This window comes from Mya arenaria, chromosome 6 (assembly GCF_026914265.1).
Source record: "Mya arenaria isolate MELC-2E11 chromosome 6, ASM2691426v1".
Lineage (NCBI taxonomy): Eukaryota > Metazoa > Mollusca > Bivalvia > Myida > Myidae > Mya > Mya arenaria.
The window spans coordinates 24,502,789-24,519,526 of record NC_069127.1 but is presented as its reverse complement, the minus strand read 5'-3'; the positions used below and the strand labels follow the sequence as shown (position 1 = coordinate 24,519,526).

At 37.2% G+C, this 16,738-nt stretch overlaps 2 protein-coding genes and 4 non-coding genes across 6 annotated transcripts; 4 read left to right on the top strand and 2 right to left on the bottom strand.

The window, feature by feature from the left end:
* The first annotated feature begins 885 nt into the window (after nt 1-885).
* On the top strand, nt 886-958 carry Trnav-cac (transfer RNA valine (anticodon CAC)). The gene has a single exon. It is a non-coding gene; the product is annotated as a tRNA-Val (tRNA).
* Nucleotides 959-1,154: 196 nt separating this feature from the next.
* On the top strand, nt 1,155-1,227 carry Trnav-aac (transfer RNA valine (anticodon AAC)). The gene has a single exon. It is a non-coding gene; the product is annotated as a tRNA-Val (tRNA).
* A 936-nt stretch (nt 1,228-2,163) lies between these two features.
* On the top strand, nt 2,164-2,236 carry Trnav-uac (transfer RNA valine (anticodon UAC)). Its single transcript has one exon. It is a non-coding gene; the product is annotated as a tRNA-Val (tRNA).
* Nucleotides 2,237-3,516: 1,280 nt separating this feature from the next.
* Trnav-cac (transfer RNA valine (anticodon CAC)) lies at nt 3,517-3,589 on the bottom strand. The gene has a single exon. It is a non-coding gene; the product is annotated as a tRNA-Val (tRNA).
* A 752-nt stretch (nt 3,590-4,341) lies between these two features.
* LOC128239360 (F-box only protein 25-like) lies at nt 4,342-11,686 on the top strand. Its single transcript, XM_052955980.1, has 9 exons — nt 4,342-4,418; nt 5,108-5,230; nt 5,645-5,810; nt 6,547-6,640; nt 6,867-7,042; nt 8,089-8,188; nt 8,881-9,040; nt 9,456-9,531; nt 10,951-11,686. Exons 2-9 carry the CDS (start codon nt 5,118-5,120, stop codon nt 11,050-11,052), a joined length of 987 nt encoding a protein of 328 aa, XP_052811940.1. The 5' UTR covers nt 4,342-4,418; nt 5,108-5,117; the 3' UTR covers nt 11,053-11,686.
* LOC128239359 (flavin-containing monooxygenase 5-like) lies at nt 4,425-16,523 on the bottom strand. The gene is made up of 8 exons (XM_052955979.1): nt 16,318-16,523; nt 15,654-15,827; nt 14,448-14,741; nt 13,624-14,175; nt 12,221-12,386; nt 11,812-11,973; nt 6,956-6,987; nt 4,425-4,577 (listed from the first exon to the last, which is right to left on the bottom strand). The coding sequence occupies exons 1-8, from the start codon at nt 16,462-16,464 to the stop codon at nt 4,497-4,499; spliced, it is 1,608 nt and encodes a 535-aa protein (XP_052811939.1). The 5' UTR covers nt 16,465-16,523; the 3' UTR covers nt 4,425-4,496.
* Nucleotides 16,524-16,738: the final 215 nt, after the last annotated feature.

Sequence of the window (16,738 nt, the reverse complement as noted above, 5' to 3'; positions counted from 1 at the left end):
TGTGGTGGCGGTGGAGAAGTTGATGATACGGCGGTGACGTTGATGGTAATGATATTATATAAAGATCTTGATTCTCTTATATTTGTAGCGTTCATGGAATTGTACTTGAGGCTGGTAAGTGTTTTTGATAGTAGGAGCTTTTTTCTTTCTTTTCGTTTATATCATATATAAGAACGGTAACCAGTAGTACCGTGGAATAAGCAGCGAACAGATAAAGTGTAATGCTATAAACTTTTACGCACGCTAATGTATGGATAGCTTATTTCATGGTGAACTTGACCATACTATGGTTCAAAAAGTTAATAAACATGAACGATAAGTCAGTTCCTTATTTCTCATTCTGTTTTCGAAAAAGGAATAAGAAACTTACTTTTCGTCCATAACCTAGAGTTATGTTGTGATATATTAGTTGTACATACACATTACATTTGAATTCAACATAATGCGGAGTATAACACTATATAAAGTTAGATACAAAAATGGCTATTGCTCCGTAGCCATTTGTATTAGAGAGCAATCATTATGTATATACAAAATAAAGTTGTAACATATTTGCTTATGATACTGAACAATTGAGTTAGTGGAGAAAAGTGTCTACTATCTTTACTGACGCATTTCAAAGCCCCCATAGACAAAAACAACACAGTTTTTTTTTTATAATAGTTTCATTATATCAGAACGGTAACCAGTAGTACCGTGCAATAAACAGCGTGCATACAATTATTAACGTCATTCAATTACTTATACGCACACGACTTATGGTTTGTTTATTTCATGATGAACTTGCATTGTAAAACAATATGGTACAAATCAGTTAAATGGGAGGAGCGGGATTTTGTCTCCAGCCATTGTATGATGGATTGTACATATCTTGTTTGCCACATCGGTTCCGTAGTGTAGTGGTTATCACGCTCGCTTCACACGCGAGAGGTCCTGGGTTCGAGCCCCAGCGAAACCAAATGTTTTGCTATAATCTATAACACAAACTTCAAATGTATGATTTGGAACAATTCTTAATCTTAAATACAATAAAAGAGTATTGCAAAAACAGAATTATATGCACATTTTTGCACATGATTTTCCAATCATACTTTGCATAATATTGAAATCAAATTCATTTGATACTGATATCCAGTACTAAATGTAATACATGGGGTTCCGTAGTGTAGTGGTTATCACGTCTGCTTAACACGCAGAAGGTCCTGGGTTCGAGCCCCAGCGGAACCAGATTTTTTTTCCGTTGTAATAAAATACAGTTTAAGGGAGGCGTTTCAATAAAGATCTTAGCAACGATTTCAGTCGTAAATTGAAATTATCTTAGTATCATAGTTCCATTACTCTGCTTCAAATTTGAGTGAAATTAGCTTTAACCATCATTACAATGAACACAGAGATAAGGAAATAAGACCAATATTATATATAACCATTGGTGCTCTTTATACAGATTTAAGATAATTGAAGTTAGGACTAAACGGCCCCCAGCTGTCTCCTGGTGATGATAAGTATGTGTGTGGCGGCGTTGTTGATGATGATAGACAACGATTTTCATTATCTTTTGTTAGTAGCTTTGAAAAATTTGGACACTATTATGTTTACTGTTTTTGATATTGGAAAATGTTTACTTTGCTTTTCGTATATATTAGAACGGTTACGAGTAGTACCGTGCAATAAACAGCGTGGGGATCAATTTTAACGGCTATTACTGATACGCACATTACTTATGGTTCGCTTAATTTCACGGTGAAATTGACCCTGATATGGTTCAAGACAGTAAATACATCAACTGCGCTTGTCATTGAAAGTACACATAACTCGCGCATTGCGCTAATGTTGAATTTCAATAACTCGGGTAGTTGGTGAAGTCACTATAACATATTGGCGAGGACAGCGTTCAATATATGAAGTAGCGTGCGTATATTAAAATAACGTAATTTATCGACATAAACACGATAGGAGGTTTGCCTTCACTGTACTGTTTTGGTGTGAATTTAACGAATGGACGCAAAACCTGAAATATTTTACAACTTGACCGGTTCATAATAATCCGAGGAACAATATTTCCCCGATTAATATGGCTAAGTTTTGTAATAAGAGTGTCATACTTCGCAGAATGTTAAATTCAAACTTAATGTATATGTATTACTTACATACCACATCATATCGGGTTCCGTAGTGTAGTGGTTATCACGTCTGCTTTACACGCAGAAGGTCCTGGGTTCGAGCCCCAGCGGAACCAGTTATTTTTTGTTGTTGCTCAAGTTTTTTTGTAAAAATACAGTTCTAAAATTTACCTTTCTGTCTCCCGGGGATGATAAGGATGTGCGTGGCGGCGTTGGTGATGATGATAGTGAAAGACAAAGATGTTGATTCTCTTTTGTTAGTGGTTTTTACCGAATTGTACTTAATGGTAACTGATTTTGACATTGGAGAATGTTTACTTTGCTTTTTGTGTACATTTTGTATATCAAAACGGTAATCAGTAGTACTGTACATTAAACAGCATGCGGATTATCATTAACCTTAAGCACTTTTACTAGTCATGGTTGGTAACTAGCAGGTAGTTGACTATTCGAATCCCCAACTGGCAACTACCTTCCAACTTGACCGTCATTCATGGTTCGCTTATTCCAAGGTGAAATTGATCAGCAGGCCAAAGGCAAAATTCCCCATTCTCACAAACACGGTGGAAAACCCACGTGACTTCACAGATAACTTTTTCAATACTGGGATAACTTTTGTCATATAAAGACAATAAACCCCGCAGCAATTGGCACTTTCGTTGGATATATTAAACTTCCACTTAAATCCTAAATTTTTTCTGAAAATCATGACCAACTGATTTCTCGGAATTTCAGCATGGAACACGGCTCATGAAACCTTCCTTTACCCAACTTAAGTTTATGAAATAAATCACACACTAGCAGAATAGGATATTATGATCCTCCAAAATAAGAAAGAAATGTCATAAACATTAACCATGTATAACTGTGGTTTATAGGAGCGGACCCAGAAATTGACGTTGGACGGGGGCATAGCTTAGGGGCGCAGCCTTTTGACATACGTCCCTCACTCAGAACCGAAATTTATAAGGTTAAAGATGTTGTCAGGGGAGTTTAGGGTTACTCCCCAAGACATTTTTTTTTAAATTATAGGCCGAAAAGTTACTCAGTTATTGGATTTATATGTTCACATTTAACACACGTAGTTATTATTAGTATTTCAAATTCAAAAGTCTTGAAGTTATTCCAATTGTTTAAACTTTTAGAATTTTAAGTTCAAATCACGTGAATAATACTTGATGTGTTTCATATATATAATTAAGGAGAATAATTGCAAATTCATTTGCATATCTATAATGACCAAATTTATGAAGAAAGTCACCGTAATGTTATGTAAAGTATTACACTAAAATCGACTGCAAAAATGATTAAAATTCTTTCTTACATTTTGTATTAATTACATTTGCTCTAAACAATATTTTTTTTAAGTTTCTGTTAAAAAATTTAACAAAAACTTTGGTTCCGCTGGGGCTCGAACCCAGGACCTCTCGCGTGTGAAGCGAGCGTGATAACCACTACACTACGGAACCGATGACTAATTGGCTGGTTATAGTGTATATAAGTTAAACATAACGGACTTGTCCCCCCCCCCCCGGGGGCAAAACCTTGTACCGTGAAGTGAGAATCGTGTGTGGATAAATTGCAACGAAATTCCAATAAAAAGGCTTTACTTTAAAACATTGAGTGTAGTTACTATACGGCCAAGTACAATCAAGTACCTTAGATAAGTAGCGTGCGTAAACGTGCGCATAAGTTGTAATTTATCTGCACGCTACTTGTTGCATAAGCTACTGGCTATCGATCCTCGTATGAAAATTAATGCATAAATAAAAAGAATGGAAACAGTCAAAGTGTCAAAAGAGTAACTTTACTAAAAAAGTATGATGGATTATTGCTGGTCTCAGCTTAGTCCAAAGTCTCAGCTATACTCAACACAGATTGAAGCCATACACGTAAACAAGTTTATGATATTTATAAAAAAAAATGTTCTGTAACCTAAAAATTAAGCCGGGCGTTATCACACTTAGCTATATATAGATTTAAACGTTTTTATAATTGTTAATATGTCTTACTTAATGAAGTTATCAAATTATTTTTTATCGGTATATATTACTCTGTTAGTATTTTATATTTTATATTACTAGTCCATGTATTGTTTTGTCGATAAAGTGCTATATTGACTGGTATTATTTAAGAAACCGAACATGTACTCAACGCTGTCTTTTTAACCATATAAGGGCATACTCCATTTATCGATATTCTGTTCTATTTATACCTGTGACAAAATGCTCCGCTCTTCGCTGTACATTTACATTTGCTTTCAGTCCAGCTGTGTCTCCGGATAAGATAATTTGTCAGGTAAAAGTTAAACCATTTTATTTAACTTTTAATACTATATAAATATGCAAAATTTGTTCCTATTTTCTTACCTGTTTATTATTTCTTATTTGTGGTGAATAAGTATCGATATATGAAGACTGGAATATTTATCAATAGCTGCAGAGCGGAAATATTGGGGTTGAGGATATTTTGGGTGATGTTCGCGGGTTATATACCAGCCGCTGCTCTTAATTATGATTTGTGTTATTTTTTGCAAGTTGTCAACATTTTTAATTAATTGCATGCATGTATATGATACTTACAAAAAGGAATGACTCGACAACAAAGTGAATTTACAACCAATGCGCAGCTACATGTATACATGTATATAAAATACATGTAATAGTTAAATGACATTAAGTAAAATTTTAATGATTGAGAATGTGCGAAGTGAGCGAAGCAAACGAGCCTTTCTTAATCATTATAATGTTACTTCAGCTCATCTAATTGTCTTCGGATCCTATATCATTGGCTAAAACATTGTCAATGCAAACTCTGACACACGTTTCGGATGAGTGGCAGTAGGCGGACCTTTAAACACCCGCGAAAGTTAAAATTCTAAATGATTAAGCCTAGTACTTAATGACTACCTTTCTGCAATTTCATTGGCTAAAATGTAGGTTGTATTCTAAATGTATTTTAAAACCATTCGATGATGTATTAATTAGCGACCCCTAAATGATGTCGGACTTGAACATGTGGGTGAAAACTCCTCGGGGATGGAAAATGCGCGGTGTGGAGTCCTACGCGGAACAAGGTGATGTGGTCCCGAAACCCGCGGTGGCACTCAGGTTAGACCTTACTGTGGAATGTTTTGTTACTTTTGATCTACAATGTAGTTTTATTATCTACATCATGTTGGTAAAAAGTGCCTATGTGTATAAGATGCGGCGAGTGAAGGCCCTGGCTTGTGGCCAGGGATTTCAGCTATCACCTAAATGTGAAAAACGATTCGGAACACCTCGGCCATATTCCATCGAAAACAACCTCGGATGTATTCCGGTAGTTCGTAAAATCTTAAACAAAAGTAAAATTCAGTTGTAGTGTTTTACGTGTATTTTGTATATATATATTTATCTAAGTTTTATTTGATTTGCGGTGGAGAGTATTATCGCAATTAATGAAATAATTAAGATTTTCAAAAGGTATAAGTGTAACAAGTGTTATGTATACAGTATAACCTGTATGTTGTGAGTTTTGTTCAGACCAGGTAGTTTGGACACCAGCCGTGAGGTGGGCCTGGGCGGCATCGTACAAGTGACGGGCTCCAAAGGTCAGCGGAAAATGTCTGTGTGTATGTCTGAGTTTATCGTGCGCATGAAGATTCGGGAAGCTGGATTCGATATTCGCAGACAGAAATACATTTTTGATGTGAGTAAATTTAAAAGTTTTCAACTGCAATCTGTTAACAGATGCATGACTACATTGAATATATTTTCAAATAATTATGGCCATCGTCCAAATTAATCGATCATTAGGGTATTTCTAAGGCTTCATATCTTTTCATTACGACCTTATTTTCAATCGGAACACCTCGGCTATTTCCCAACAGTATATCCCGAAGCTTGACGGAGATGGCCGAGTTGTTACGAGTGCCTTACTATGTGTAGCGATTCTTTATTTAAGTCTTTATTTGGCGTTTCGTTTCAACATACTCACAAAGATATAATCTTTTTTTTACATTTTTGACATTACATGCACTAGCGGGTTAACGGGTCGTGCGCCCCCTCTAAATTCGTACAAGTTTATTTTTTATAACAATTCGGGAAAAAAGTAATCAAATACGCCAATAATGCACCAGAATTCTGACTACATAATGTATAAAATTTTCTTCAGCAACCCCAAATCCCAATGCAAACAGTTTAGCCATATAATTACTTTCGGTTCAGAAGGAGGGGCACATTTCAGAAATCTCGACCCTAAGTTACCCTGACATGGCAAATGTAATATATAGAATGAACTACGGTATTTTGAAAAATAGTTTGATGCCGAAACACCAGTAAAGCTATACACAGTTACATCCCCTGTGGGATAATTACAGTAATATATTTTTACACATTTAAATGAATATCTACATAATTTACTATGTTTTGTTGCTACATTTCAGTTGTTGGCCATACTGTTTTCAAAATACATACAAAAGCTCAGTGGGTCGGCGCACAGACAGATGTTCAGAATCCTGGAGGAGATTGTTTCATACGGTAAGAAAGATGAGATCGAGCGTAAAAATTCAGCCCCCCCCCCCCCCCCATTTTAAACAATATAAAATTCGGTTCTAAGGAAGTCAAAAGGTTACGCTCCTTAATAGTAACGGTCCCCTTTAACGTTAAATGCTAGATCCGCTCCCATGCAAGCATATAGCTCTTGCGTGCTTTGTTTTGTTACTCGGCGCACGACCAAACTTACAATGTCCCGCGTGTTTTGCAGTGCTGGCGAGTGAGGGGAACCTCCGCTGTGCACGGACGCTGTTAGACTCAGCCTCCCGCAGCCTGACGGATCACTCGGCCAGCGTGAATCGAATCGGCTGTGCCAGCGTCTGGAACCGGCACAAACAGACAGTGACTAACCTACAGACCAAACTCGACAACTTCCAGTATACACCGGTACGTGGAGTAGCTAAATGCTACTCTAACTACAATACCCGCTCGTTCTTGCTTGCGCGCGGAGCGTATTGAAGATTATAAGTATCTTCCGAGTTTCCGCAAAACACCCTGCGCGAGGGTCGGGATGAACCTATCTTACACGAGCGGCTATGGTAGATGCTTTTTCTCCCACCCCAGTAAAACAAAATTAAGAAAAAAGTGTATTTTTTTGCTGGAACTCTTTTCTGCTTTGTGAAAATAAATGCGTATGGATATGTGATAATTCGTGATTGTCATGGATATGCGCGCAGTTTTTCGGGTTATGTTAACAGTCAAATCGATCTTTAAATAGTTCTTAACAGAGTGAAGCATTATTTCTTGAAATGTGCGTGAAAACTGTTTTATAGTGACATTTGAAGCGAGAAATAATTAATTAGCGATCTAAATATTGCCACAAAACAAGGTTTCCATGATGCTACAGTAGAGTCTTCAACAAGGGAGGGCATTACAATGTGGCGACCATTAAAAAGGAGTTCCATACGGGCATTTTATCTTCGCCCGTGGGCAATATAAGAATTTCTAGTATGGTTAAATTATTGGATTTACTTAACTGAGGTGGGAGAAAATACATATCATTCATGGCCGAGAGTGTAAGATCGGTTCATCCCAACCCGAGCGTAGGGTGTTTTGCGGAAACGAGGTTTACCGCGAGCGTCTTACACTCTCGACCACGGAAGATGCTTTATCTCCCACCTCAATTAAACAAAACATAGTAAAACATGTATTTTAATTTAGTTTTTACATTTGGGTACTTTTTTTATTTTTGCGACAACGCGGCAAAATATTTGGATCTACTTATCTGGGGTGGGAGAATACAATAAAATCATATTGTGGCTTATATCAATCTGCCTATAATAATCGATCGTTCTTGCTGATGCGCTAAACTTATATTTGAGGATAATTATCATTTTAAACATATTATAGTAAATATAAAACTTGTATGCGTATATAAAATTAACAAGCGAGTCGTGAACTTGCGTTGCATTGGTGTAATATTTTATTTTCAGCGTGAAGAGGATTGCAAGCTCATTTTGACAGATTTACCTAAAGAATGTATTTTTGAAATCATGCTGAAATTTACAGACCACAGGGATGTTGTTAACCTAGGTAACGTACAATTTTTGTATTTGACGGCGGGAAAGAGCTTTGATGGAGAGGGAAACTATTAAAAACGCTGCGATCCTTTTTTAAGGTAAATGCAGAAACGCCCATGAGGTGAAATTCTAGCATTGCTTGTTGAATTATAGGTTTTCGTAAAAATCATGTCTGCCCGCGGGAGACTTACTCTCTCACTTACTCAAACCAGGAGAGCGAATCAGTGTTTAGGTAAGATACCGAATGGCATTTACTTAAGACTGTTATTATGTGAAATTTATCAACGAATCTATAAAATATATGTAAACTCTTAAAGTGATACTCGTATTTAAAATCAATGCATACACATGTAAAACAGACATAAATTTGAGTGATTAACCTTTAACTACTTACCGAATAATGCATTTATGGAAAATATTAGTTACTGATAACAAGCTTGTAACCGTGTATTTAATAGCTGAAAAAACGCACAAATATTAAATGCCTGGTGGGTCCTAAAAGATTAACTGTGATCTACTATCGTTTCATAAGGTAGAATTACCGTGTTTTCTGCACCTGTCTTTCAAATTAAACAAGGTTTCTTTCATAAGAACCATGATTGTTTTCGATATTCATTCATCCTTTTCGATAAATTAAAAGAATTGTAGTTTTGCTTATTTGGGTGTCAGCGTGCATCTTTAATGTAATCATCGGTCTTTTCACAGGCTTGGCGTGCTGGGACCTTTACTACATGAGCAGGTCTACGATCGTCTGGGAGAAACTGGTTCCCTACCACTTCACGGAGAAACAAATGTACACTTTCGCTGAACTCGAGGACCACACAGAGGGGGAGGGGCTTATAAACTTATACAGGAACTGCTACAAGTAAGAGTATAGGGGCATCACTACGACCACCAGCCCACTCGCATTCCCGGTTATCGGCCTTTAAATCAAAACAAAAATAAAATAAATATAATAAATAATTTACCATTTGGAAACTGTTCCGTTTTTAAGCTGTATGCAGCAGGCTTAACACACCGCAAATCAGGTATCGTCAGATCTACTTTTTGACCTGACGTGTTAAAATAATAAATGCGCCGGGGTTACGGTTTAAAATAGTGAGAATTAAAAGATCACTTTATCTATATACTTTCATAAGGTGGCAACGTATATATAGACATGGATAAAATTCCGAAAAACAAGATAAAACAATATGGAAGAAAACTAAAATTTAGCCAAATATATATGTTCTTTAAGTATGTCCATGTATGGTTTCTTATGTTATTCCATTATATTGTAGAAAATTCGGACTACGCCAAATGTACACAGCTGACCAACTCGTCGTCTGTTCCGCCTGCAAAACCCTGCATTGGCTGGTGAGTACTTGCGTATTAGTATCTGTGTACTAAATTATCCTTATCAAAAGGTGAACTGTCAAAATCCGTATGATAATTACAGAATATTACATAGCGCGCTATTTGTTAACATACACATGTATCGTGTATTGTCTGTTTTATTAGATACTTTTTGTTTATCAACACACAATACAGATCGCAAAATATGTAGAAGTCCGTATTCGTATGTATTTTGGGCCGGAGGCCTTTATGTACTGAATAAAGTTGAGTTGAGTTCAGTTGAGACTCCAAGGACAGTGATTACGAACAGTCTTAAGACTGAGTTCAGACTCAAGACTCAATATGGAAAAACTTTATTTCATTGTAATTTTCCTTCTATCCGAGAGCATTGATGATAACCTTGGCTGAAATACATATTTATTTTAATGTTTAATTATTATTTACATAAATATTTGTAAAAGAAATGGAATAAATGTGATTTTTTCTTCCTTGTTTTTCTGAGTCTGAGTCCGAGCCTAATCTTGGACTTGAGACTGTTTGTAGATATAGCCTCAGTGCACTACGGGCGTAATCAACTCTATCGACGTCCTGTCATGTTACAATTATCATTGCACGTTGTTAAAATGGCGTCATAAAACAAAATAGTTCTTCATTAAAACGAGATTTAAGGACTGATATTTCTTTTTAGTATTTACACCAGTTATGTTTATAATAAAAAAAGCCGTAATGGACCTTTAACGCTCACATGAGAAAGTGAATATGGTTCTAATTTAATTGATTTACAAAACCAAGAAAGATTATTTGAACAATTCTGGTACATGTGGTAGAGGAGCAGTAAACAGTTATCCCCATGTACTATCATCATTGCCGCCATCTTGGATTTCTCGGTTATGACCATGATGTGACACGATCACCCTCGTTATTCTTGCACTTGAGCCATTCATCTTTGTAATTCAGAAAACAATAATGAGGAGATCTTTCAGGCACACAGAAACACCATCAGTGACTAAACTGTATGTCAAACAGGTGTCCCCCGGGACGTAGTCAAATTTGATCCTACGGGCAAATTTTGAACAATCTTGATAGGGGATCACAAAACAATGTTACTCACCAAGGGGATCACAAAACAATGTTACTCACCAAGGGGATCACAAAACAATGTTACTCACCAAGGGGATCACAAAACAATGTTACTCACCAAATATATCACCTCCATGCCTCGTGTTGTACGAAGATTTTAAAAGTTTTACCTTTCGGTTGCCATGACCGAACAAGGGTTCTGCATTAAATTCATTTGAACACCTTTGAAATACGCAACGAAGGGAACAACCTAGTGAAGTTTCATCTACATTGGCCAGGCGGTTAAGGAGATATCGTTTATTAAAAAAAAACAAAAAAAACAATACTATCTTCGTGTACATTATTGTGTCATTTTTCCAGATGCTGGGCCATCATTGCTGGTCGAACGAGGAAGACCGATATATGACTTACATGGAACCGATATCGCCCGGGGAAATTATGGACATTGCCTCGTGCACTTGAATCATTGCCACGTGCACACCGCCCGAATTTCGCACATCAAACCTAGATGCATTATCTGTCTCACCCATCGTGCTTCCGGTCGCGCACTCCAGTCTTATCGACAGACAGTTGACATTTACTTTTGTTTGCAAATAGACTGCCTTTCTCTTATTTATTGACCTATGACTATTAAGTGGTGCATCAATACTACACACAAGGCCAAGCACTCTGTTTACCTAATGTTTAAGTTTCAGTGCGTTCCATAAATGTTTAAGGAAATGAGAGCCCTTGTCCGCGAATCTTCGATCTCTACTCGTATAAAGAATCATTTATAATTTATTCTTTATACTTACTGGCAAATCAAAACCAGGAATAGTTATGTTTTTTATTAATTCTACATCTCACTATTTATCTTATGTCTTTCTGTCACCTGATCTTTGTACATTTTGTCGACAAAAGATTGTTAGCTTTGATTTTTGATATTTCGTTACTGTTTCATCATCATCATCATCATCATCATCATCATCATCATCATCATCATCATCATTATTATTATTATTATTATTATTATTATTATTATTATTATTATTATTATTATTATGTTCACTTTGTGAAACCATTGGTTTGAGAAATACAGATCACTTTTTGCATTGTTTCTCTTTTGTCATTTTCTAGATGAAATCAAATTACCGGCACATTACATTACCACAAAATACGCAACTAAAACTAACAATGCGCATGACAAGAGTTTGAACAACACCGAACTGTTCTTCTCATCACAGGGCCTGGTTTTTAGGGGCGCATACGTCCGCTCCCATTGTGTAAGGATGCACTTCCGGGAGTCCTTCCATGTCCCGGGGCCCTGAATGCGGTACTGGTAGGGGGTCCCTGGGCCAAACAGCACATTCCAGCCCAGTAAAGGGTCGCTCAATAGTAATTTTGCTAGACAAGTTAAAACAACCAGTGTTACCATGATGCGTGTGCAAACAAGGGACTGCAAACAGAGCAGCAATCTATGACACATTTGATTTCTTTTTTTATTCCGCTCTCGAAAGTGATTAACAAATGGGCTCATTGCTTTTATACAGAGCAATGGTTTATTGTATGGAAATCTGTTAAACTACAACGAACACCAACGGGTTCACTATTACTGCCTGCTTTAAATATATGTAATAAGACGCAGATATACCTATATCCGGTTTACATCCGATAAGCTCGGCTAGTTCGTCCATGAATGTGATGTACTCGACCTGTATGGTATGTCTCGGAGACGCCTTATAACGCCGGGCCATCGCCTCCTGCTTCCCGCGGATGTCCTCCCACATCGAAGATCGGTCAGGTAGCTGGGACTTACCCTGTACAAGAGAATTAGACAATTACTTTTTTGTTTATACTTTGAAAACATATCTAGCTACCATCAGCGCAGAATGGTTTTCACTGTGGGCTATTTTCATTCTGATCGTTTGCGTTCGTTACAAGATAAACGTATCCAAATGTCAAGAAAAGTTGCTATTAAAGACTAATCTCAGATAATTTTGTATCGGACGTTCATCCCTTGAAGGTCGAGAACTAATTATTGACATGTTTACATCTTCCCACTTTCTGTCGAGCCCTGTAAGGCTCAAACATTCACCATGTACTATGTGTACAATGCCACTTTCCATCGATCCATCGATGTCTAGAAAGCAGAAAACTTACCGTTGAGTATTTGTACGTTGATCTGGAAGACTGAGAACTAACCGCTGACTATGTTTACATTGATATGGAATGCGCAGAACTAACCGCCGACCATGTTTACATTGATATGGAATGCTGAGAACTAAACGCTGACCATGTTTACATTGATACTGAATGCGGAGAAATAACCGCTGACCATGTTTTCATTAATATGGAATGAGGAGAACTAACCGCTGACCATGTTAACATTGATATGGAAGGCCGAAAGCCATCTATTGATTATTTATACGTTCATCTGGAAGGCCGATAACTAACCGCTAACTATGTAAAATTTTATTTGGAAGGCTGAGAATTAACTGTTGGCTATGTTGACATTGATCTGGAAGGCCGAGAACTAGCCGCTGACTATAAAACATGTATCTAGTGGTAGGCCGAGAACTAACCGCAGACTATAAAACATTTATCTAGCGGTAGGCCGAGAACTTATCGCTGACTATGTAAAACTCTCTGGACAGCTAAGCACTAACCATTGCAATGTTAACGTTGATCTGAAAGGCCGTGAACTAATTACTGACTTTATTAACATTGATGTGGAAGGCCACGAACTAACCGCCGGCTATATTGAAATTAATGTGGAAGGCCTAGAACTAATCATTGACTTTGTGAACATTGATGTGGAAGGCCAAGAACTAACCGTTGGCTATGTTAACATGTGCCTGGAAGTTCTAAAACTAACCACTGACTTTGTCAACATTGATCTGGAATGCCGATAATACACCGCTGACAATGTTTTCGTTCTCACTTTCTGTCCTAGAACTAACCGTTGTGAACAGTTATAAACAAAAGATACCTAAAACATGATTGCTTTCAAATGATTAAAACACGCTGTTAACTACAAAATGTGCAACATCTTACATTAAACACTCTGGCCGCCAATCGACACTGCATTTCACTGATCGGCATTATTGAACCGAGTGGTTGAATGCATCCGATCACCGCAAGCGTTGGTTTCTTGAGGTCAGGAGGAAACATATACTTGAACAACTCTACTTTGTTGTTTTTCACGTCTATAACACTTTTATTCAGAAAGGGAAAGCCAAAAATATAGCCAGTTGCCAAAACAACACAGTCAATGTTTTCTTCTGTTGTACCATCGTCGAACACAGCACCAGTCTCCGTGAAATGGCTGACATTAGCTTTGACAATCACTCCACCAGATGCAATCCTGTTTGGTAGTTCGTCGTTCACGGTTGGGTGAGCATTTAGCGGAAGGTAATTGGGTTGTATGGAGTACTTGGCATGGTCAAATCGGCTGTTGAGCTTGTACTTGACAAACAGACCAGCGAAGTACGGGAACAGGGTTCGTAGCCACGTGAGGAACCTTGTGAACAAAAGCATGTCAATAGGGTCCCCATTGTCAGCAACACGATGATAAAACCAGGACCCGGAACGTGTGCTCAAATATATCTGAAAATAAATTCAAAATTTCCTGTCGTAGTAGCTCAAAGAAAATTAATGTCATGTAATTCAAACTTATGCTTGTGATTTCGAAACGTTCCTGAAGTAAATTTTAAAAATATGAAGTACATGTAACTGCTGTATTGACAGTTCCACATTATTTTTATACATTATATATTATTCAAGAAGTTGTCTGTATTTTTTTCACCGGGTTGGTTTAATCGATTCCGTTAGCCTAGTTACGTGAAATAAGGTTGTATTTCTTAAATAACAGAAAGTACCTGGGAAGAAATTCTGCTCAGCTCCGTGGCTACATCTCCACCAGAATTTCCGATCCCAATGATAAGAACGCGTTTGTCCTCGTAGCCATGGTAATCCCTGTAGTCATGGGTATGTACGACCTTGCCCTTGAACTTGTCAAGGTCAGGAAAGTCCGGGATGTTCTTGTCGGCGTGATGACCCGTGCAGACCAACACAGTGTCAAAGGTTTGGGCATTCGTGTCACTCGATCCTTTTACCTTTGTGACTATGTCCCATTTACCATCAACCGATTCTGATGGCTTTACGCTGAGAACCTTGAATATATCGTATGTTTTATGCTATGTTTGTCTATAAAGGTACTCACTCACTAATGTTTTTGTAAAATGCATGTTTTGTATGAAAGCTTGCCTTCAGCAAAGTTGATAATTGCTAAAACATCTTCTTTAAAGACCACAATTGTCATAAGCATTGACATCACAATTGTTCACTAAATTACGGTTTCGTTGTTGTGTGATTGACATTATTAAGTGATCTTATCAATGTATTGTTAAGAGGTCAAAATATCCACTACTGATATTCCTGGTTGCCTCATGGTATAGGCGTCGGTTTTCTAATTTTCTTGACGTTACCGGCGTGAGTTTGCACCCCACTAAAACAAAACACATTTTTATACTATAACTGTATTTTTTTTCTGCAATTTCGATTTTCTAGAGTAAAATAATGATGAAAATAAGTGTTTTTTCAGATGCATTACCGGTAAAATTAATATGTGGTCAAAAACATGAGCGAGTATCTTTAAAAGCATAATTCAAATTATTTCTTGATGTATCAGGATGTAAACCGAGAACTACACTAATGATATTGTTAAAGAACAAAATATGTTCGGTAACTATAAATTAACCACTTCTTTTTCAGTTCGACCGTTATACCGATAACAAGTAATACTAACATTCTAACAAGCCCGGGACCGCTTCAATCAAGGGCTTTTAGTCGTATTAAACTGCTGTATAGAAATACAGCGATTTTTTTTTATTTTCTCAACTTCGTGTTCAATTTTAATTCAGGAATAAGTTCAATTATCACAAAAAAATAACAAGACATAATTTCCAATAACGGCTAAAATCGACTAAAATCTTTTTTTTAACGGTCACCATGATAGGGCTGTAAATAACGAAAGACAGAAATATATAGGAATATAATTGTATGATACTTTGATACGTTCTTACATCTGTATTCAACTGTATGTACTTCTTCAAGTTGAATTTGTCCGCATACATGTTAAGATAACTGTCCACTTTGGTGTTGTGCATGTAGAAGGCATACTCGGCCGGAATCGGAAAGTCGCTGTAACACATCATCTCTTTCGAAGTGTTGATCACGGTCGACTTCATCACACATGCCTTTAAAGGTTAAGATAATGATGGCAATATTTGAACAGTAAGGATAACGCTAAAAAAAATTATCATCACGGTCATGAATCCTTGATCATAAAAAAACATCATACACAGCTTAATCGTTAAAGCTATTATGATCAGAAGCAGCAGCTTGAGTTACCGCTAACAGTAACAATAGAAGCAATACAAATTAGAAGAATCTTGACATCGCTGGTCTTGCCAAATGTTTCTGGAAGAGAATCGCTAAAACAGAAGCAGCAACAGCAATTTTAACTACAAAACAATACATAGAATAGCAGCTACAACAACTCCGCCAATACAGCAGTATCCCTTACCCTCCTTCGACATTGAAAATGAAATGCCTCAGACCTCCAATGTGGAAAGGACCCCTCAAAGCAGGGTGGTTGCAGGCCCTAATCAAGGCAACAACTACACCACCACCACCACCAACAACACCACCACCATCATCATCATCAACAACAACAGAAAAGCTAACCTGACCCTCCTCGGCATCGGTAGTGTAGTGCCACAGACCTCCAATGTAGGGGGACCGCTCAAAGCAGACTGGTTCCAGGCCCTCATCAAGGCAACATTTTATGGCCGTAAGTCCGCTGGCACCGGCGCCTATTACCGCCACCGACATTTTGCCGTACACCTTGTTCAGTGCGTATACGTCGTTTAATTCATCTTTTGAATTATAAATACCCCTTCACCATTAATCTGTTCTTTTTCTGTTCTGTTCTGTTCATTAATCAAATATGAACAACTGTAAATTGACTGTTGTCCTCATATTTAGACCTACTTTGCATTGTTTGATACTGATAATTGCTATTGTTTAGTGTAACCGTATGGTCACGTGATTAATAATTACACAGATAATTTGATAACATTTACTATTCGTTGATGTTATTATTGTA